Here is a 24,018-nt window from a genome sequence, read left to right on the forward strand (position 1 = left end):
TGATAGTCTAGAAAGATTACTTCAAATCAAGGTAGCCCAACTATTGTTAACACACAACAATCAACGATAAAAATCAAAGCTTCTTCACCACCATGTTTTAAAGGTTTTAAGAAGTAAACAAGCACGGCACGCTGCAGGAGAAGTAGTAGAAAATGCGAAAATGATGACAAAAAACTTACACGTTTTCGAAGAGTTACAGCACTCGAACTTCATCTTAAGTCAGTATTTTTCTAGAAACGTGTTCTCTCTGGTGGTTGTCTTGGATACTTAGTTCTCACATTAACCGCAAGAGGGAAGAGGATTTTAGCAAATTACACGTTTCGGATGTTTAACTTTTTAGAGACTGATTGTTACACTTTTATATAGGGTTTTAATGTCATCTTCGGTAGCTTCTTTACAACCTTCGTGAAACGTGTATGTTGTTGTTTTGGTCGAGTGTTTTGGTCTGTTTTAGATTTTGAATTATTTTTTTCTTTCAATTCATACGTTTTTTTAGGTATTGTAGCATAGAATGATCTTATTCTGATAATGATCAAATTCTAACGTTCCATTTGTGACAACAGGACCACCGGTAAGTAAATCTTTTTTTTATGAATCTCTTCAATTTAAATATGAATATTTTTAAATATTTTCCAGAAAAACGGAAGGTCGACCCGATAGTTTCACCGCTGTTCGAAGATGACGACGTATGCTGGATTTTAAGAAAGCCAGATCTTTCATTGAGCTGTTTAAGAAAGCAAGTGAGTAATTTTGTTAAACTTTGTAAAGTGAGCTCAAATTTACATGAATGTGCTTAAGTACTTACATATTGTACAAAGCAGCAAAGACAGATAAAAGATCACATAAATGCTCTTAGTGTGCTTTTCAACTGAATTTAATTTTCAAATTAATAAAACAAATTTGATTTATTTCAGATGTGACGGGAAAATTCTCCAAATGTCGACTTTTTCATCACTGATTCGTCACTTTAGGCCAATTGTACCAATCGTGGCCTTCAACATCATGCCGCAAGTCTTCTCGTGTAAAATGTTCAACTATTCTATGAGCGACACACTCTCGGCAATCCTTAGCAAGACTTATGACGAGCAGTACGGTGGCAATGGTAAGTTTATTATGATATAAAAAAGAAAATTTAAAACATTTTCCCTCTTCAATAGCCCGACATCGAATCCGTAACGCTGCGGAGCTCGACAGATCAGATCGTCGAACATTGTCAACCTGTTGGACCGACCTCTCGAATGCCGTCTAAGCGGCTCAAGGTGATTGCCGACTCTAAATCCCCTAGGACGTTCAAAGCAAGCCAGCATAAATCCGACCGACCGGTTGAACTATGGTTAAACGATGACGTATAACTGTGAATTAGTCAACAAAATGCTACTTATTCAGAATATGCTCACGACCGAGATGATAGTTTAAGTGACAATACGAAACGTTTTTATTTTTTTGCTGCTTTAAACCCGTTGAATTGAGATTCTGATAGACAGTTTTCATAAGCATTGATTTTGAGTTTTGTGTTGAGCATTTGCAAATAAACGCTTTGTTTAAGTATTTTGCGTGCAAACACAAATCGTAATGTTTTTGAAAATTACATCAGATTCTAGATTCAACGGGGTAAAAAAATTTCAGCTTTGGTAAATTTACGTTGATTTCATCGGAAATTTACATGATTTCAAGTTCCTTTTCGTACGGCCCGTTTACGTTGGATGACATGTAAATTTAAAATGAAACTAATTTAAATTAGCATCATTTACGACGTGCACTTTTGGTACATCATAAATGATGTAAATTTACCTAATTTTTTTTTTCTGTGTACACTTGTCTGTGCCCTGCCCCGGCACAGTAGCCGCGCTATCCAGGTGACTACTAAGTCACACCAGCTACGCACTGCCAGCGCGTAATTGCCGCAGCTCGCTAGTTAACACTTGCATGATATGGAAAACTGATTGTATCAATTTTCCACATTTTGAAGGGGGAGCTCTCCAGCCTCAGACTTAGTACGTTAAGGGGGGACGACGACGACGACAATTAAATCAGTTTAATCAGCGGAGGGTCCGTCACCGCGCGGTCATCAGAAGCATTAGTGCTATGACCGGGGTAAGAAATGGAACTGTCAGCAGCTGCTCTCCAGTTACTTTGTGTGATTTTGGCGCTTTTAGCGAGGAGTTCGATTTGGGCCTCCAGCCCGTTTCACGTGGAGGAACGGGACGCCAAGTTGAGGGTGGTGAGTGAATTTTAGGGTATTTTTTCAAAATTTCATGTACTTTTAATAATTTTTAAATTTTCAGCCCCAACTAATCCAAAAATATGGCTACAAAATGGAGGAACACCAAGTTCCAACCGAGGACGGTTACCTCCTGGGACTGTACCGAATTCCGGGAAAAAGAAACTCAACAATATCCAAGAACCATCCAGTGCTAATGATGCACTCGTGGTTCAGTAGCTGCGCGGATTATGTCCTAATTGGTCCGGGAAACGCCCTCGGATACCTGCTGGCCGATCGAGGGTACGACGTTTGGTTGGGAAATGCCCGTGGAAATCGGTACTCGCGGAGGCATCAAAAGCTTAAGGTGCGATCGAAACAGTTTTGGGACTTTAGCATTCACGAGATTGGATATTACGATGTGCCCGCGTTGATCGATTATGTGCTGGAGAAGAGTGGAAAGAAAAAGTTGCACTATGTTGGATATTCACAGGTGAGTCCTTCAAACAAACAAAAAAGAAGAAGAAAATGTGATTCAACTAGTTACTAACAAAGCAAAGAAAATACAAAGTGAGAATATAAAAGGAAAATGCTTGAAAAGTGAAACAGGAAGTAAAAATCTCCCACAAAAGGTGTTGAGAGTCAGCTGCTGCCCCCATGAGCGCATTCTAGTTGCACTCCAATCTTGATTTTATGGGCAGTTTTGTGCAACAGATTTTGAGCACGTGCAAACATCAGATAAAATGAGAGATCAAACTAAACGATGAGAGTTTACGTTCCCACACGTAAAGAAATCGTGTCGATGGGGAACGGTCTGTTCTAAAAACCGTTGACGGGTGCACCCAGAGGGGATGAGCTGTCAAAATTTCCCGTATCGCTCATCCAGCAATATGGCCGCCGATTGTTATTGTTTTTATAGCCTTTAAAGCAGGGTGGCCACTCAAGTCGGGAAATCGGGAAAGTCGGGAAAAAGTCGGGAATTCGCCAAAATCCACGAAAAATCGGGAAAAAGTCGGGAATTTGTTATTTTTTGTTAGAAAGTCGGGAAAAGTCTTGAATTCAAAGCGTCCTTGTTTAAAAATATTTTTTAACTCATAAATAATTTTGAAAAATAATAATAAATAATTTTACACACTTGAAATTAATTTCACACAATTCGTCTTCAGCATCTAACTTTAAATTTCGGCTTCCTTTCACTATTTCAGTCTATATGAGAATGAAAAGGCTATTTAAGACGTAAGACATTAAAAATCCTAATAACCCACTGAGAATTTTGGCCAGATCGACTCGAGGCTCGAGCCGAAATTCTCAGTGGGAAATATTTAATGATTACGGTGGCATGTATTTGACCCAAACTTCGAAAATATTTTTTTATGAATCAATAGATTGTTATTTATTTTTGACTATGTTTATCAAACAAAAGGTACCATCTAACTTTAGACAACAACAAAGCCAATATGAAAAAGAGTTTAATTTTGACGATTACATCAGCGTATAGCTATGATTCTGTTATATATATAAATAAAAAACAAATCCAATTACAGTTTGGCTATAGTTTTTATTTGTAGTAAATATTTTTTAATCTTAAACTAAATTCATTCAGTCATTTCAAATATTGTTTCCAAATGTTTGATTCCCTTAAACTTTTGTGTGATTATGGGTACCACAACTATAGATAAAGCTTCAGTTTTCGGAAAACTTAAAAATCGAAAAAAAAAATCCAAAAGTTTTTCGTCCTGAATGAAAAAAAAAGGAAAAAAAATACACTTTGAATACATTTCAAAATCTTGAAATTGCAAATATGGCTGGTAAAAATTTAAATCAAAGTGTTTTTAAAATTAGATGTGTTTTAAATATTGTTTTTCTAAAGTTCTGTCTTTTTCAGTTTTGTGCTCTCATAATACAAAATTTGTTAAAAATTTAAAAAGCCTTCATTTTTGTTAAGTAATTCATTAATAAACGTTATACAATGTATTCTTAATAGCAGACTTCACATGATTTTTAAATGACGGGACAAATTGGATTTTAATTTGTATTGGCTTGATTAAATTAATAAGAATTTGTTTGAGTTATTACAAATAAGTTTAAAGAACTTTTGTCTAGAAACATTCGTACAAAATAAGTGATAAAATATAAAGTGTTATCAAACTGGATTTTTCATTTAAAAAAAAGTTTAAAAATTGTGATACTGACACTTCTATAAATCGACATTGATTCAAAAAAATTAATATTCAAATTTACAAAATTTTAAAGGATACTTGGTAAAAATATCTATTAAACGAATAATAATTGTAATCAAGTGTAAAGATGTGTAAAGCTTTGATAATAAATATCTTTTTCATAGCCAACTGAATCAAAGTTTCAAAAAACTCTATGCTAGATAATTTTAAAAATGAACATTGAAATAATAGGTATTGTAAAACTTTTGGTTATTTTTCAAAGACTGATTTTTTTTATCTATTTACCCTTAATCAAAATGATGGTTCGATTTTTGAAGTGAAGTTTTTAGGAATTTGTTATTGAAATTCACGTTTTGCCTTCCTCACCTCACTGAGGCAAGGCTATAAAATCACTCAGAAATTGAACTTTTTAAATAAGCCTCCAAGATATACCTTTACGTATACATATCGGCTCAGAATCAAATTCTGAGCAAATGTCTGTGCGTGTGGATGGACGTAGAATTTTTTTTCTCACTCACTTTTCTCGGAACTGGCTCGACCGATTTTGTCCGGATCTATGTTTTTGGATTCATCTTCAGGTTCTTTGAGTCTTTTTTAAATTTCATCCGGTTTGGTGCAGTACTTTAAAAGTTATGTTCGAAAAACTGTTTTGGTTGATAATAAAAAGGGTCATTATTTACATAACTTGAAAGCTCCGGCGAAAGGCTGTCGGAACTTTCCGCTCAGTGCACGCACACAAACACTGCAGTGCTTTCAAATGGTTCATTAAATTTATCATAGATGGCAGCACTCAGATGTATAGTGTCTTTACTAAGTAAGCGTTAGCCAAAGCTTTCGTAGTGTGTGGTTGCAAGGCTTTCAGGAGGAAGGCAGCAACCACCTTCTGGTGGATTAAGTAACGTTTTTTTACTAAAACTGACAATGATTTTTTAGAAACTTTGTCCGATGTTTTATATGGACTTTTTATAAAGAGTTTTTGATTTGAAACTATTTTTCAGATGACCAGAAAACAATTGAATTTATTAAAACTATCTTAGCCGTTGAAAAAAACGCGAAAAACTAAACATTTTTAATTAAATTTCCAGAAAAGAACGTGACAACACATATGACATTTACCCTTTATAAACCCAAGCATTTGGGTAAACGGTCCAAAAAGTGGGTACCAGACCAAGGTATGTAGATTAGTAAGGTAAGGCGGGTTTTCCTGCTGTCAAAATAGTTAGTTAGCACAAAACCTGAATTTTATATGGAGATTTTCAAAAAAGTGAATATTTGACCATTTTTCGGGCAAATTTCATCGGATTAACCCTACAGAAAAAAATCTGGTGAAATTTGCCCGGAAAATGGTCAAATTTTCACTTTTCTCAAAATCTCCATATAAAATCCGGGTTTCGTGCTAACTATTTTGACAGTTGGGAAATCCCGTCTTACCCTATCTTATCTACATACATTTTTTATGTAGGGTTGTTAAGCATTCCAAACTGAACCAAAAAACGCGTTTAGCTGAATTTATTTTTTTCAAAAAATATAATCGTTTTAAAAGTATATTTCGGTTCAGTTTGGAATGCTTAACAACCCTACAGAAAAAGATCCGGTGAAATTTGCCCGGAAAATGGTCAAATTTTCACTTTTATCAAAATCTCCATATAAAATCCGGGTTTCGTGCTGACTAACAATTTTGACAGCTTGGAAACCCGCCTTACCTTTTTAATCTAAATACCTTGCCCTGGGTGTACCACATCGTCACTAGGTTCACATTTTCAACACATCCATTTACGAATGTTTACGGGTTTGTCAACATCACGCCTTTCTTGATTTAGTAACGCCTAGTCTGTCAAAAGCACGCAGGACGCAGTAACTGTTTTGAAATACAGAGAAGCCTCTTTTTTTCTAATTTGTCGACACGGAAAAGAAAATCTAAATAAATATAAATTTGCCCAAAAAATAGACAATTTTCAGGAAAAACCTATTTCATTGGTTGCCAAGCATTGAGAATTGCATTTTACTTTTGGATTGTGCATGCATTTTTATTGTTGTTGAATTTTGCATTTATGTTTAATTTTGTTGAAATTTTCTAGAAAAATTCTAGAAATTTAAAAAATCAAGAAAATTAAGAAACTTAAATATTTCTTGAATTTTTAAATTTCTATGGTTTTTTTAATTCTATTTTTTTTTATTTCTTGATTTCTTCAAACTTCTTAAACTTAATCGAATCATTTGAATTTCATTGTTTTATGTTATTCTTGTATTTTTAAAATTTTACTTCGAAGCTTCCTAAACTTCTTGGATTTCATTTAAATCCTCATTTTTTAAATTTTTTTACTTCTTTTTTTTTTTTGGTAGTAAGTTTTAAAATCTTATGGTCTCACATTTTTTTTATGAAACTAGGTTATTTTTAAATAACAGGATTAGCTTCTAAACATTTTTGTCACCGCTAGCAAACAAAAATTATACCTTTTGATAAAGTACGCTTGAATTACTTTTTGATGAAATTTCCTGAATTTCTGGGATATCTAGAATTTTTTAAATGTTCAATTTTAATATCTTAAGTTTTATTTAATTATTATAATTTTCCGAATTTACAATCAAAAATAACACCACTTTTAAAGAACACTTGAAATACTTTATTAATTAATTATTACATTTTTCAAGTTAATTTTTTAAATTTCTTGAATTTTATTGAGTTTTATGAATTATAAGTATTTTATGAAAATATTTAAATTTATTAAATTTCATCAATTGCTACAAATTTTAAATTTCTTAAATTTCATTAAATTATTTAAATTTCTTGATTTTTTGAATTTCTTCAATTTATAAGTTTTTCAAGTTCTGTGCCACTACTTACAATCAAAAATTAGTCCTTTCGATAAAGTACGCTAGAATTCCTTGTTACACCCAGAACTGGGCATCGGCATACGAGAGGATAAAGAGCACGATTCGGTAGTAAAATGGTACTGTGTGCGGACTGAGAGGATAAATCCCGAAATTACCGAGAGTACTTTACTCATGGGTTCAAAAAAAGTTCATCTATCAAAAATTCATTAAAGTAATTATCCATTTTATCTAAATTTATCGAATATTACTAAATTATTCTAATTTAATAAATGTCTTGAACTTTAAATATTTTTAAATTTCATCAATTTCGAATTCATTTGAATTCCTTGATTTTTTAAATACTTTTTTTAAAGTTCAAATGTTTAACGGAATTTAAAGTGCCATCAAATGAAATAAATTTAAGATGCATTCCCCTGCGTATATACTCATTTTTAACATGTTTGGATTAATCCAAAAATCTTTGGAATTTTGTTGAATTTTCAATGTACAAAAGATTTTTTTCAACTTTTTTTTTTCGTCATATCTTACATTTTTTGAAGACTTATGATATCATATCAACTGTACGAGTGTATCCAGGTTTTTAAGCGAAGATGGCGTTCGAATGTTGAACGTCCGAAATGTCAAAATCGCGCAGTAGCACCAACATTAGAAGAAAAAAATGCGGCTGTCATGCCATGGCACACCTTTTTTGTAATGTTGGTACCACTGCGTGATTTTGACATTTCGGGCGTTCACCATTCGAACGCCATTTTCGCTTTAAAAGCTGGATAATGCATTTAACAATGGTTTTTTCACTGAAATGTTGAAATTCTAGCTTGTAGTTAAATTTTTTGTTTCATTAAGGGTGCACAGCAACCAAGGAAGTTGTTGTCTTCTTATTCCAAAATTGTCAAACTTACGGACCCAATCCTGCAAGAATCTGATTGTAAAAATAGTCAAACTTTGTTGTAAATAACTACGAAGACAGTAATTTAGGGGATGAATAAAAAAATAAATCGATAGTTCCCGTAGTTTTGAAGATACTAAAATGTCTGTAACAGAATTCTGGGTGCAAAAGCTATGGTTGATGTGTACCGTTAATGCATTTTCAATCAATAGGGTACGTTAACCATTAGTGGACCCCTTTCCTATAGTGGACCCTCTGAAGCGTTTTTGATGAAAAATTCAATAAAATCACAATTTCAAGCGTGTTGTTGTCTACAAATCTTTTATTTGGCATGTTCAGCATCATTTAAAACAATGTTGACTGACATTGAATCATCCTTTTCACCAAAATAAGTGTTTTAAGTTCGACATCTGAAATCAGCCATGGCCACTAGCATTTTCACAACAAAACAGCATTTATATTTTATTATTGAATTAACTATCCAATCATTTTTGACTGATCATTTAACTTCAGTAAGTCGAAATAATGTAAGTTTAAGGAACTTTACTAAAATAAAGCGAAGAACTGCTCATTTTCGAGCAAAAATTAGGGGGGTCCAATATAGGACAACGAAAATCCAAACTTTTCCAAAAGTGGACCCCTGTAAATTTAACCTTCAAAAATGAAGAAAACGTTGTATTTAAGCAAAAGTTTGTCTTAAACATACAATAAATGCTTGTTGTAATCAACCTAAACGCATATTTTTTTCAATTATGAGTATAAATATAGCTGTTTTCATGTTAAAAGTACCAACAATTCTGAAGCCGTAAGAATTTAAAATTTATCGAAACTATAGTTAATTGTACTTAACTGAAGCATCATAAATGTAGTTTGAAATGATATTTTATAATAATAAATCAATAACAAAACATTTTTTTTAAATAAACGTGCGTGGTTTTATCAGCAACTGTAAAGCAACTGTATTGTTTAGTTTCGGTCCACCATTTATGTAATAAATATGGAAAAATTTGAATCAAAAAAACATTTTTAAATTTATTTTTATTTTTACAGTAGTTTTTGAAAAGTTTTCTCTGATCTTTTACGGAAATAAATGTGTTTAAATGTCTGTTAGATTTTTCCGTTGTTTAAAGCCAAATTTGTTAACAAAACATATTTTCTTATGATGAAAAGTGAGCAAAATCCATCTTTTATTCGTTATATCTATCATTAGACCTACACCATGCATCAAAACATCCAAAATCGTTTAAATTTGGTATAAAAATAACAGTTTGCCTATAGTGGACCCGGGTCCACAATCGGATTATGGACCCGGGTCCACTATAGGAAAAGGGGGTCCATAAAAGGCAAAAAAACTTTTTTTTCAAATGGCTATTTTTCTGCTCAAAAATGAATAACTGATGAAACAAATAGTCAAAATTGTTCAAAAGACTTCAGATTTCATTGTTTTGTACAGAGGGTTATGAAAAAGTGCTTAAAATATTAAAAAATTGTAAAAAATGTGTTTCGGCTCTACTAGGGGGTCCACTAATGGTTAAAATACCCTATCAAGTAATAAAGTTGATTGAGTTCTTAAATTGATTTCCCTGTCCTCCACCAGGGCACCATCGTCAGCCTGGTCGCCCTCTCGAGCCGTCCCGAGTACAACGAAAAGGTCATCCAAGTGCAGCTGCTATCCCCGGCCGCGTACGCCTACCGCTCCCTTAGCATCGTCATGAGACTCCTCGCCTACATGGCCGAATCCCTGGCCGGCGGCTACACCGCCTTTGGTTCCCACGAACTGCTACCCAACTGGCGCTACCAGTACGAATTCTACCGGGCACTGTGCCCCGCTCCCCAGCAACTGCTCTGCCGGATGTTGATCTACGAGGTGGCCGGAGCGAATCCGGACCAGCTGGACACGGTGAGGCCTTCCGGTGTTCTAAATTTTCTAAACTTTCCAAATCAATCTTCAGAAGATGCTCCGCATCTTCCTAGGTCACTTCCCGGCCGGTTCCGGCATCAAGCAGTTCCTGCACTACGCCCAGTACATCCGCGAGGGCATCTTCCGGCAGTTTGACTACGGGGACGACCGGCTGAACTGGGCCGCGTACGGAAGCGCCACCGCGCCGCGGTACAACCTAACCCGGGTCTCGACGCCGGTGTGGACGTACTACGGGCTCAACGACAACGTGGTCAACTATCGGAACGTGCGTCGGCTGGAGCGCGAACTGCCGAATCTGGCCGGCAGCTACCAGGTTCCGGACGAGCGGTTCACGCACGCCGATTTCATCCTGAGCAACAACGTTAAGCGCGTGCTGTACCGGAAAGTCATCCGGAACTTGGAGGCGGCGGAAAGAGGTTCCAATTAGTGGGGGAGCAATAAATGTTTACAAACTGCCAACTGGTTCTGGTTTGCCTAACTGTCAACTACCCTAGCCAATCCAAGTAGGTTATTTAAAGCTTTCCCTCAAAAGAAAGAGTCTTGTCAAGCCGTCGTCACTAGTACGGCTTTGCGCACCGCACTCATCACCCAGTTTCCGTAGTGTAGTGGTTATCACGTCTGCTTCACACGCAGAAGGTCCCCGGTTCGAACCCGGGCGGAAACAGAATTACTTTTTTGTTTACTTTTCAAAAGTACACTCTTTCTTGCGAAAGAGATGATTTTTTTTTGCTGCATGGGTTGCTTCGGGATTCGTTTTGTTTTGTTTATTTTTAGATCTCACATGTTATGATCAACTGTGGCAATTGCCACAGTGTGAACTGTGGACAAAAGGGAAAGTGCGTGATTCTAATGGGAATTTCTTTCTTCAATGATTTGTTTAGTTCAACATGGTTAGACTATAAACAATTTATTCGTTTTTGTTTGTACAAAACAAAATATGCTTATCAACTCACTACTAAAATAAGATTTGCAAAATGTACGAAGTATGGAATGCTTGTCGAGCTTAAAAACTACCTGATATTCGATTGCTAAAAGTAAAACACATTCCAACTGGACGGAATTGGTTGGTCAAATTTGAGATTCTCGCTAAAAGGCACTTTCATTGTAATACTTTTTAATAATAAAAAAAACTAACTTTATGGACGAACTCTGCTAAACTTTAGCAAACATCTACGGAGTTTTGGAGTGTTTTGATTCTGATTTAGTCAGATCTTTCGCAGATTACAGATTGTAGAGATATCTAGCTAGGATAATACTTACCATCGTTCCAAGGAATGCCACCATAGACATGCTTTGAGGGGGAGCTCCACTCTGAAAAAAAGTGCAAAATATGAGTATTTTAAAATTCAATACTGTTGACTTTGAATAAATTTGTTCCTCAGCAAAAACAAAACATCCTTAATTAATTTCAACCTCAAATAATAAATATACAAAGTTATTTGCCTTCAACACTGAAAATTTTAAACACTTTTTTTAGATACAGTTCTTGTTCGATAACTGGGCGTTGTTAACTGGACTGGACGCTCGCTCCACTTAAAAAGCAGACAAACGTCAAAAAAGATAAACAAACCAAAATTACCGAAGGGTCAATAGGGTATTTTAACCATTAGTGGACCCCCTAGTAGAGCCGAAGCACATTTTTCACAAATTTTCAATATTTTAAGCACTTTTTCATAACCCTTTGTACATAATAATGGAATCTGGAGTGTTTTGAACAACATTGAGTATTTGTTTCATCAGTTTTTTGTTTTTGAGCAGAAAAATAGCCATTTGAAAAAAAAGTTTTGTTTGCCTGTTATGGACCCCCTTTTCCTATAGTGGACCCGGGTCCATAATCCGATTGTGGACCCGGGTCCACTATAGGCAAACTGTTATTTTTATACCAAATTTAACCGATATTTGATGTTTTGATGCATGGTGTAGGTCTAATCATAGATATAATGAATAAAAGTTGGATTTTGCTCACTTTTCATCATGAACAAATATGTTTTGTTGACAAATTTGGCTTTAAACAACAAAAAAACCTAACAGACATTTAAACACATTTATTTCCGAAAAAGATCCGAGAAAACGTTTCAAAAACCACTGTAATCATACAAATAATTTAAAAAAGTAATTTTGATGCAATTTTTTTCATATTAATTACATAATTGATTGATCGAAACTAAACAATAGTTTTGTTTACAGTTGCTGATAAAACCAGGCATGTTTATTTAAAAATAATGTTTTGTTATTGATTTATTACTATAAAATATCATTTCAAACTGCAACTATGATGCTTTAGTTAAGTACCATTAACTAAAGTTTTGATTAATTATAAATTCTTTCGGCTTCAGCATATTGGTACTTTTAACATAAAAACAGCTATATTTATACTCATAATTGAAAAAATATGCGTTTAAGTTGATTACAACAAGCATTCATTGTATGTTTAAGAGAAACTTTTGCTTAAATACACAGTTTTCTTTATTTTTGTAAGTTAAATTAACAGGGGTCCACTTTTGGAAAAGTTTGGAATTTCGTTGTCCTATATTGGACCCCCCTAATTTTTGCTCGAAAATGAGCAGTTCTTCGCTTTATTTTAGTAAAGTTCCTTAAACTTACATTAATTCGACCTGCTGAAGTTGAATAATCAGTCAAAAAATGATTGGATAGTTAATTCAATCATAAAATATAAATGCAGTTTTGTTGTGAAAATGCTAGTGTCCATGGCTGATTTCAGATGTCGAACTCAAAACACTTATTTTGGCTGAAAGGACACGTCAATGTCAGCCAACATTGTTTTAAATGATGCTGAACATGCCAAATAAAAGATTCGTAGACAAAAACACGCTTGAAATTGTGATTTTATTGAATTTTTCATCAAAAACCCTTCAGAGGGTCCACTATAGGAAAGGGGTCCACTAATGGATAACGTACCCTAGATGCAAAAATCAAGTGTAATTATAAAAAAATGTTTTTCAGTATTTGTAAAATTTCTAATAACAATTGAAAGAAGCATCAATTTTTATTAAAAAAAAAAGATGCATTGATGGTCCCCTCGGCATTATTTGTTCAGTCCGGTTAGCGAGCAGCATTCGGTAACTGGACGACGTTCTCAGCCCAGTTACCGAACAAGTACTGTGTTTGTTTATTAGTCTATCAGTTTTAAATTTCCAGCGCCTAAAAATAATGCATTTGGGAATAAGTTGTTGAATATTTACATTTTTTTTAGTTTTTAAGCTTATGTTTTTATTTGGAAAAAAAATCTATTCATTCCCAATGTTAATTTTGTATGTTTTCGCAATGTTTGAAGAGATTTCTTATTTTGTATTTTAAAATTAACGAAAATTTGTCCTTGTATTCCCGATGTAAAAAGAAGAAAATTTAGAGTGCTAAATTATGAGATGAGATTTGTAAGAAATTTGAAATCTTTGTTAAAGTTGTAGGTAGTGAATGTTCAGATAAATATTTTTTTTTATTTGATTTTTTATTACCTTTAATTCGCAAATCAATAACATTTAAAAAAATCTTTTGAAAATTTGATGAACGACGTCAAAAAATGCATTTTTTTTAAATCAATTAATTGCATGCTTGAAAAAACATCGCAAAGAAAAGGATTCCTTTGAATTTAACTTACAGCCTTTAAAATAATTAATTTGGGGAAGAAAAACATTTTTTCTTCAGTGTCACTTTTAGGCCCAGTGAAAACAATAAAATTTAGCTCAAAAATTACCAACTCCTCGTCACAGTGTCCTGAAGCAAACAATGATCGAGCTTGAGCCCCTGTGAAATATGTTGACTGACATATCGAGCGGTCAGTAAAAACATAGCTAAAAGTCGTATGAAAAACTAACTTTTTTCTAGATAGAGATAGCAGATCTGATGCAAACAAACCCGCAGCAAGCAAGTAAATATGCTTTGAATGTGTTGGTAAATTTCTGACTAGAAAGCCTGCTGGAAGCTAGGTAGTAATTTCAAGAAATTCAAGCAGAACAATGTAAAAGGACCGAAGCCGAAGTGTAAAAAATGAGTCTATCCTGCTCACGTCAGTTGATGTTTACATTAGGAACGAGCAGGATAGACTCTTTGTTTACACTTCGGCTTCGGCCCTATTACAATGTTTTGCTAGGATTCTTATTAATTTTGAGCGATTCCGTGTGGTTTCTGGTAATCCTAAATAATTCTGGGAAATAAAAAGTATTCCGTGACATATTGCCAGTAATCCTGGTAATTCCAATTAGACTGGTGAGTAATCCTTGATGCTGGATTTTATATAAGATAAATAGCTGTAAAAATACATGTTTGTACGTAAATTTACATAAAATTACGTAAAATAGAGTTAGTTAAATTTCAGTCAGAATTAAAACTCTTTTAAAATAATACCACGCAAATCAATCCCCTGCACTCACAATCACAAAGTAGTTGCACCGGTCGCCCTGGCAGCACTCGGCGCAGCTCCAGTCCTCGTACCAGATGTGCGTACAGTACGGCATGTACTTCCGCCGGGTCTTCTCGCACACATCCTTCGAGGCGCACCGCTTCGACACGTAGAACTGCTTCAGCGCCCCCAGCGAAAAGTACGGCTGACTTCCCCACCGGATCTCCGTCAGGCAGGCGTCCTCACCCTCCGGGCAGGTCTTAATCGTATTCAGGCACTTTTCCGTGTTTCCCGTCTGGTTAGAACACACGTAGCACTCGAACGCGGAACCTGCAGCGATTGGAACAGGTTATTGATATTAAAGTAGGTGTGAACCTTGAATTGGTCAGGAATTCCTTAAGGTTCGAACTTACAAGAGTTGAACAACGCCATGGCTAGCACCAAAGTGGCCACCATCTTGAGGGGATCCATCGTACGTCGAATTTTGATCAAGTTTCACCAATTAATCAACAAAATTGTTCAAAAATACCCTAAATAACTTAATAAACAAATGAATCACTAATCGACGGCGAGACTGTATGAACTGAAAATGACAGCTACGGGAACAGGCACGCCCTCTCGCAAGTGGAGAAAACAGTCAACAAGTGTGTTGTTTTGTGGCCATAAGTTCGTTAGCGAAAGGTTTCCGTGTATTCGTGGCATGGGGCAAACAGTTCTGTGCGTGTGTCTGTGGCATCGTGAACCCTTGCAGCAAAAATCTTGCATGGGAGAATGTGGGGTGCGAATCCAATAGGAAGTTATCAAAATTGATTTTTGTTTAACTTTGTTATCTGAACTGAAATATTGTTATATCATTAATCCGAAAATCCCTAGTAAAATCCCCATAAAATGCAATTAATTTAAATTTTCTAAATATTCAATGAACAAAAGATCTTTGAACCACACAAGATTTTCTTCTCTACACTGAAATAAAAAAATAGTACTTAATTACTTTTTACTTAATAAGGAAAGGAGCCAAAATTTCTAGAATTTTGGAATTTGGTACTTTTATTTTTTTTTTCAGTGTACGGCATTTGAAGGGAAGCTGAAGGGGGAGAATTCAACGAGGTAACAGACGACGAACCGTGGAACTCCATTATCTGCAATTCTCGTTAATAAAAATTTATTGAAATTATGTTTGTATTTTGAGTTAATCGTCCTTTAGAGGTTGTGGTTTTTTTGTGCTTTAATTAAGATTGCATTAATTGTTTTGTAACTTTAAAAGCCCTTCCTATATCACCGTTGATCAGAAGACACGGCGTTGGGAAAATAGTGCAGTTTTTCAAATAATGTGTAAAATTTTCACGGTGAAGAACTCGTGTATCGAAAGACACTCTGACATTTTTTTTTTTTTTTTTTGGGAGGGTGATCCAGCCGCACATCGTTGATGTCGAAACCTCTAAACTGGGCCCTCGTCCTGTCACGTCCGTCAGTAGTCTTGTCGTACATTACAACTAGAACCAGATCTGCCAATGAATTAGTACACTTCGACCAAATAAACACTGACGCTGTATGGATCTGACTCTAGAATAAATGCACAGTTGTGTGTTATTCATAAGTCCAAAATGTTCAATTATTCATATAAGTCCAAATATTCATTTGCGGATTACTACCTAACTTGAATTGAATACAAGATTTAAAGCAACCTATCCGAAAGCTACTGTTATCTCAAATCCCCGACATTTTAATTATTAACCAAAAAAAAACGTTTCTTTTAAAACCTGTCTGGCTTCTTTTAAAAAAACAAAAAAAAATAACAGTTGATATTTTACAAGTCGTGAATTGAAAAAGAGACGACCATTTGTTCGTCAGAATTCCAGTAGATCCTCGATTCACAACAATGGTCGATACAATCATAATCCGACAACCGTTAGTTCAACAGATCAACGAATTTAGTCCGATATCATTTCACTATTGATTGATCGAGACTCTATGGAAATTTTGACAAATCAGAATGGTTTTTATGCTACTTGAATGAAAATCACTGATTCTGATAGAATTACTAAATTCACTGTTACTAATTTTGTCCCTAAATAACTAAAGGCAAAGTATAAAAAGTTGATATTTATAGTTAAAATCCTAAATTCTACAAACACTATTTTTTTAAACCCGCATCCTAACCTGACACCCACATTAAGATAGGGAAAAATCACATATGTAGCGGTTCATTGTACACACTAAATCAGGAGCGCGTTGCTCGGTAATTTTTTTACCGAAATTGCACAGTAAAACTTGATTTTTACCAAGCAACCGGTAAACAAAAATCATTTTACCGAAGAAATGTAGAGTATTTTACTGTAATCGGTAAAAAATACCGTACCTCGGTTGTTTTTTTACCGAAATTCCTCAGTAAACTGAATTTTCCGGTAATTCATTCAAACTCGGTAAAAAAATACCGGTAACCAGGGATGCCAGATTTGCAGATTTCTCTGCAAATTTGAAGATTTCCGAAATTTGTTGCAGACAACTTTTTTGGTGCAGATTTTTGCAGATATTTTACCGATGAGGTTTGCAAAAAAAATCCTTATGTGACAATTTCTTTGAATAAGTTGAGTAACCCAACAGTACATAGCATTTACAAATTTAAAACCAATCTTCTTAGACCTACGTCAAGTTTGATTACTGTTAAAATATGCAAGTATTCCGAATTGTACCAACTTTTTTTTAAATCACTTGGGAACACTTGGGAACATGGCTTTGGTGTAAAAGGAGACTTAAATAAGTTCAATTTGAGTTTTTATTTGAGAGGGTGATCCAGCCGCACATCGTTGATGTCGAAACCTCTAAACTGGGCCCTCGTCCTGTCACGTCCGTCAGTAGTCTTGTCGTACATTACAACTAGAACCAGATCTGCCAATGAATTAGTACACTTCGACCAAATAAACACTGACGCTGTATGGATCTGACTCTAGAATAAATGCACAGTTGTGTGTTATTCATAAGTCCAAAATGTTCAATTATTCATATAAGTCCAAATATTCATTTGCGGATTACTACCTAACTTGAATTGAATACAAGATTTAAAGCAACCTATCCGAAAGCTACTGTTATCTCAAATCCCCGACATTTTAATTATTAACCAAAAAAAAACGTTTCTTTTAAAACCTGTCTGGCTTCTTTTAAAAAAACAAAAAAAAATAACAGTTGATATTTTACAAGTCGTGAATTGAAAAAGAGACGACCATTTGTTCGTCAGAATTCCAGTAGATCCTCGATTCACAACAATGGTCGATACAATCATAATCCGACAACCGTTAGTTCAACAGATCAACGAATTTAGTCCGATATCATTTCACTATTGATTGATCGAGACTCTATGGAAATTTTGACAAATCAGAATGGTTTTTATGCTACTTGAATGAAAATCACTGATTCTGATAGAATTACTAAATTCACTGTTACTAATTTTGTCCCTAAATAACTAAAGGCAAAGTATAAAAAGTTGATATTTATAGTTAAAATCCTAAATTCTACAAACACTATTTTTTTAAACCCGCATCCTAACCTGACACCCACATTAAGATAGGGAAAAATCACATATGTAGCGGTTCATTGTACACACTAAATCAGGAGCGCGTTGCTCGGTAATTTTTTTACCGAAATTGCACAGTAAAACTTGATTTTTACCAAGCAACCGGTAAACAAAAATCATTTTACCGAAGAAATGTAGAGTATTTTACTGTAATCGGTAAAAAATACCGTACCTCGGTTGTTTTTTTACCGAAATTCCTCAGTAAACTGAATTTTCCGGTAATTCATTCAAACTCGGTAAAAAAATACCGGTAACCAGGGATGCCAGATTTGCAGATTTCTCTGCAAATTTGAAGATTTCCGAAATTTGTTGCAGACAACTTTTTTGGTGCAGATTTTTGCAGATATTTTACCGATGAGGTTTGCAAAAAAAATCCTTATGTGACAATTTCTTTGAATAAGTTGAGTAACCCAACAGTACATAGCATTTACAAATTTAAAACCAATCTTCTTAGACCTACGTCAAGTTTGATTACTGTTAAAATATGCAAGTATTCCGAATTGTACCAACTTTTTTTTAAATCACTTGGGAACACTTGGGAACATGGCTTTGGTGTAAAAGGAGACTTAAATAAGTTCAATTTGAGTTTTTATTTGAGAGGGTGATCCAGCCGCACATCGTTGATGTCGAAACCTCTAAACTGGGCCCTCGTCCTGTCACGTCCGTCAGTAGTCTTGTCGTATATTACAACTAGAACCAGATCTGCCAATGAATTAGTACACTTCGACTAAATAAACACTGACTCTGTATGGATCTGACTCTAAAATAAATGCACAGTTGTTTGTTTGTTTGTTTATTAAACCAGTAGCGTAAGGTTTTCACCTTTTAAATTGCTACTTCCGTTCCGTTCCAGGTGTTGTTCGAGTACAATTTGATAACCTAAATTTGTGTGTTATTTATAAGTCCAAATATTCATTTGCGGATAACTACCTAACTTGAATTGAATACAAGATTTAAAGTAACATATCCGAAAGCTACTCTTATCTCAAATCCCCGACATTTTAATTAATAGCCAAAAAATCTAGAACGTTTCTTTTAAAACCTGTCTGGCTTCTTAAAAAAAACACAAAAAAAAAATAGATTAACATTTCATATTTTACAAGTCGTGAATTGAAAAAGAAACGACCATTTGATCGTCAGAATTCCAGTAGATCCTCGATTCGCAACAATGGTCGATAAAATCATAATCCGACAGTCGTTAGTTCAACAGATCAACGAATTTAGTCCGATATCATTTCACTATTGATTGATCGAGACTCTATGGAAATTTTGACAAATAAGAATGAAATTTGAAATTAAATTTGTCTTTATTGAACTTTCTTATAATAATTACATTTCATTTACATTCTAAGTGGTATGGCTAAATGCTCTTCATCTTTGTTTTATTTTTCGTTTTATTATTACTGTTCACATTCATTCATTTATTTCAAATTGTTTTACATTATTGCATTTAATCGAATACATTTGGGTAAAAAAAAGAAAAAAATCACTTTAACAACTAATCCTAACTTAAAACTAAAATAAAAATTCTTTGAATTATTCAAAATCATTAGAACGAGTAAACTATGAACTGTATTTTAAGATGAATGCTCCAAGCGTTCTTACTTGTTCCTGGCGAGTTTTGCACCCACGCAGTGTTGTTGTCATCTCGATAAAAATGTTCAGAAGTTCTTGTGGTGAAAACAGGTCACTACTGCCTTCATCCGTTGATGTTGGTTGGTTTTCCCTAGGTTGCTGTCTGAAGCCAGGAGGTGTTATGTTCTCTGCAACTTTTTGCCGCTGATTCAACGGCAATGGCTGCAGATTTGGAACCACTCGAACAGATACCGCTCCAGGTGATGCCAAAGCAGGAAAATCCACGTCCGTGAATGTTGGTGGTGTTTTGCGACGATTTGGTTGGTGCCTCGTCGTCGCTTGCTGCCGAATTTTTACAAACTCAGCTCGTTTTGGGCAGCTTCCATTCTTGGTAGAATGGTCGCCGCCGCAATTGAAGCATTTCGCTTCGATGTTCTCGTTGATTGTTTCGCAAGCTTGTGTTTTGTGCTCACCTCCGCAGGTTGCACAACGACTCTTGATGAAACAGTTCCTTCCACCATGTCCAAACTGCAAACAATTCGAACACTGTGTCACGTCACGGTGCACTGGACGATAACGTTCCCAAGTCACGATGATGTTGAAAATTGCCCGAACTGCTTTCAGCTCAGACGGCGTTGTCGATCCTCTCTCGAAATGAACCAGGTACAGTTGATCACGATACTTGATGTCCTTGTTGTGTCTCGTCATCTTGAAGACTTCGATCACGTTCAACTTAAGAGTTTTGAGCTCTTCTTTCAGCACACTCACATCCATGTCGTACAGGCCTCGGAGGACCTGTTTCATGGGGCGTTTACCTGGATCGTCATGGCTGTAGTATTCGATCTTTGTGTTGTTCAGGAAATCCCGAACGTAGTTGTAATCTTTTCTGCCAGGTAGCAGAATTTTGAGTCCATCAGCACACAAGCGAATGGAAGCTCGTAAAGCACCAGATTTGATAAACCCGGTCAGCCACTTTCGCACCGAATCCGATGACGATGTTTTCACAAAAATGGGTGGCAACTTTTCCCGTCGTTCAAATTCTTCCTTCTCGCTCACGTCCACAGGGAGGGTAGCAAACTGGTTTCCAGACGAATTTTGAGCGTCCTTGCCCAAACTGCCTGGCTTTGCAGGTAGCGCTTCGGCATTCTTTAGCTTCTTCAAATCTGCCGATCCTGCTGGTGAGGACCGCCTCTTTTTCTTGCCCTGAGGCATTTTTGCACTTTTTAGCACTTTTTTACAAATAAGAATGGTTTTTATGCTACTTGAATGAAAATCACCGATTCTGATAGGATTACTAAATTCACTATTACTAATTTTGTCCCTAAATAACTAAATGCAAAGTAAAAAAAGTTGATATTTATAGTTAAAATCCTAAATTCTACAAAAACTGAATTTTTAAAAACCTGCATCCTTACCTGACACCCACATTAAGATAGGGAAAAATCACATATGTAGCGGTTCATTGTACAAATGTGATATTTCCACTATCGGAGAACCTCCTTGTCTCGATGACAGCTTACCGGTCATCGATTAAGCCCTGAGACTGCGTCAAAGTGGGTTCTCGTAGCATGAAGTGGTGTCCATGTGTAAAAATGGAAGCTTCAGCAATATACTGAAAACTTCGATTTTAATTCCACATCGGATCAAATCAAACTCCTTGCCAAATAAGCATCAAACCTATGATACTCATTATGACAAAGCACAGTTTTGAGTTTTAGCATTTTTTAAATAAATTTCTTCATGTTTTGTAATAATTAAGAATTAACGGTGAATTAGATTTTCTACCTCTGTTAATTTTCAAAAAACAAAAAAAAAATGAAATGTGAGGTTACATAAAATTTTCAATGCGGTTTTCAAAATATTTTATAAGATTGCCTTCCATCGTATGGAGAAGTAAAACGTTGGTCCCGGTCTCAGTTGGCTGTTAAGTCATTCCGTAAGAGTCGTCCTCCTGGTATATTGTTATTATAAGATTAACAGAAAAATGTTCAATGGCAATTTTTAAATAAAACATTCAATTATTCACATATGATTTACATTCGTTTTTACCTAAGTCGCCAAAAATATTGACCAAAAAAATAACGATGCTAAACTGTAGCGATTATGTATACATTCTTTTTAAAAGTTCAGTTTTCTTTTAGCGGGAAGCACAGGTACAATATTGTTCAATCTACATGACACTTATGTGTGAGAAAATATTCCGGAGTTTCTCTTTTCATTGAGCCGGTACAGCCAAATTTTGTCGATGATGTTGTGCAGTGAGTTTTGTTTTTGATAACCTATTCAATTTTGTTAGCTAAAAAAACTTATGACAAACAGCTAATTTCAATTTGTCAAAAATAACTTATAAAGATGCATATGGAATGTTAAACGACTAATTACAAACGAATCATACATGAATATGGTACTAAAGAAAGCCGGTCACTTTTTCTAATGATTTTGTTAGCACTTTCTGCATTACTGTTTGTATCACAATATCTACAGATTTTTTCAAAAAGGTCCTATAAACATATGAAAGACAATAGCTTATAGGACTTAAAAAAACTCTAGATATAAAAGAAAAAAAGTCTTGTATAATTTGTCTGGTTCTCTATACACCTAAGGCGTTCACATATAAAGAATGATTAGTTTAGTATTTTCAAGTCACATGTTCAAACATTCTAAAGCATTTCAACATATATTGTTGTCCTGTTTTTAATTTTGGGTTTGTGGTTCGAATCATTTCAAAATATTTCTTAAATTGCACAAAAACGTCAGTTGCATCCTTCGTTTTTTATGCCTAATTTTTTATTTAATTGGATTGATTGAAATAATTATGATTCATAATTTTGAAAGACTATTTAAATTATTATTTTAGTTTTAAATTGTTTTCCCATTGAAAATTTTGTAGCAAAATGTTTTTTTTATAAATATCATTTTAAAAACTATTGCAATCGATATTTAAAAAAATTGGCTCACAGAAGGATTTAATGAAGATAATCTTAAAAACTTATGAAAATAAAATAAATCAATGCGTTAAGTTAACTGATAGAGCACAAGGCATAAGTTTTGATTTTTTTTAATATTTAACACGAAATCGCAAAATAGCAATACAGAGAAGGATGAATTAACCCAGAGGTGCCCAACCTTTTGGCCCTGCGGGCAAGATCTGATTTTTCTGAAGCTGTGGCGGGCTAGAACTAATGTTTGGTAAAAGTTGATAATGCAAACATTTTTTTTCATAACAAAATTTTCATCAGATCCTTTTAAAATAAACAAATAAACTAACTAGTGATGCAAATATGATTTATTTATTTGGATTATAAGAAAGAAAATCAAAGATATCTTACAAAAATATGTTTATTTGATTTATTTTTGTTTGGTTTTATTATGTTTAAATTTGTATTGCAATTGTTTTGTCGATTGCATTTGAATACAAATGGTCCTAGAAAGTTTATAAAGTCTAATTTCCTCAGCACAACAATATTTATAAAAAAAAGTTAATGCACTTTTTGCGGTATCGTGCATTTTTAATCAAATATTTTACAAAATATTTTAAAATGAATTTAAACACACACAACATTTAAAAACCTATTTTTTTAATTTCTTCAAACAATTGAATTTTAATGAAACAATATATTTTAAGTTGATTTCTTGACACAATTCCAAACATTTTTCAATGTTTTAAAAATATTGGCTTTTTAAAGCAATTTTAATCAAATATTTTACAAAATATTTAAAAATGAATTTGAACTCACACAACATTTTAAAAGCTATTCTTCTAATTTGTTCAAACAGTTGAATTTCAATTAAACAATATATTTTTAGGTGATTTCTTGACACATTTTCAAACATTTTTCAATGTTTTAAAAATATTGGCTCCTAACAAAATTTATTGATAAAAAGTTTTCTTGAAAACTACATCATTTTTTGCTTACTTATTTGTAAGTAAATCAATTTTAATCAAATTCCTCAAGAAAGAAATTTCAATTCAAAATTTATGTTTTAAATAAACACATTCAAAACTGTTAGAAAATTAATATTAAAGTCATTCTGAACAATAATCCGAGTTTTTATTTTATTTTTGATATATTTGAATTTTGTACGAAATTGATAATTATGTTTTCGGACCAAAAGCAAAAACAGATCAAAACGACGTTAAATATTTATTTATTTTTTATTTTTTGTTTTGTTCAAGGGCCAAGTTTATCGAAGAGGAATATCGACAATAAAGTGTTGACTTTTACATTATTTTAAGAGAACACATACAACTAAAGCGTCCAATTTCCCGTCCCGGGTAAAAAATCGAGTGATTTCCCGAAAAAAGAATATTTCCCTTTTCCCGGGAAATTTGTTTATTTCCCGTGATTTCCCGAAAAGGTCAAAATTAAGTTTCTTCTACGTTTTTGTTTACCATGACAAAATTAGATGAAAATTGAATTAATATCATTAAATGTCTCAAAGAGGGTTGTGCTAGAAGAATTAGGTTAATTTGTTTGAAATTGTTCGAG

The 24,018-nt window shown here is 34.1% G+C and overlaps 2 protein-coding genes, 1 long non-coding RNA gene and 1 other non-coding gene across 4 annotated transcripts; 3 read left to right on the forward strand and 1 right to left on the reverse strand.

The window, feature by feature from the left end:
• Nucleotides 1–409: 409 nt before the first annotated feature.
• Nucleotides 410–1,294, forward strand: LOC120416921 (uncharacterized). Its single transcript, XR_005605402.2, has 4 exons — nt 410–571; nt 637–740; nt 915–1,102; nt 1,158–1,294. It is a non-coding gene; the product is annotated as an uncharacterized LOC120416921 (long non-coding RNA).
• A 708-nt stretch (nt 1,295–2,002) lies between these two features.
• Nucleotides 2,003–10,493, forward strand: LOC120416933 (lipase 3-like). The gene is made up of 4 exons (XM_039578846.2): nt 2,003–2,221; nt 2,286–2,693; nt 9,699–10,001; nt 10,054–10,493. Exons 1-4 carry the CDS (start codon nt 2,102–2,104, stop codon nt 10,447–10,449), a joined length of 1,227 nt encoding a protein of 408 aa, XP_039434780.1. The 5' UTR covers nt 2,003–2,101; the 3' UTR covers nt 10,450–10,493.
• A 120-nt stretch (nt 10,494–10,613) lies between these two features.
• On the forward strand, nt 10,614–10,686 carry Trnav-cac (transfer RNA valine (anticodon CAC)). The gene has a single exon. It is a non-coding gene; the product is annotated as a tRNA-Val (tRNA).
• A 226-nt stretch (nt 10,687–10,912) lies between these two features.
• Nucleotides 10,913–14,990, reverse strand: LOC120416908 (uncharacterized). The gene is made up of 3 exons (XM_039578807.2): nt 14,796–14,990; nt 14,414–14,712; nt 10,913–11,333 (listed from the first exon to the last, which is right to left on the reverse strand). The coding sequence occupies exons 1-3, from the start codon at nt 14,851–14,853 to the stop codon at nt 11,244–11,246; spliced, it is 447 nt and encodes a 148-aa protein (XP_039434741.1). The 5' UTR covers nt 14,854–14,990; the 3' UTR covers nt 10,913–11,243.
• Between the last annotated feature and the right edge of the window lie 9,028 nt (nt 14,991–24,018).

This window comes from Culex pipiens, chromosome 1, assembly GCF_016801865.2.
Source record: "Culex pipiens pallens isolate TS chromosome 1, TS_CPP_V2, whole genome shotgun sequence".
In the NCBI taxonomy this organism is placed as follows: Eukaryota; Metazoa; Arthropoda; class Insecta; order Diptera; family Culicidae; genus Culex; species Culex pipiens.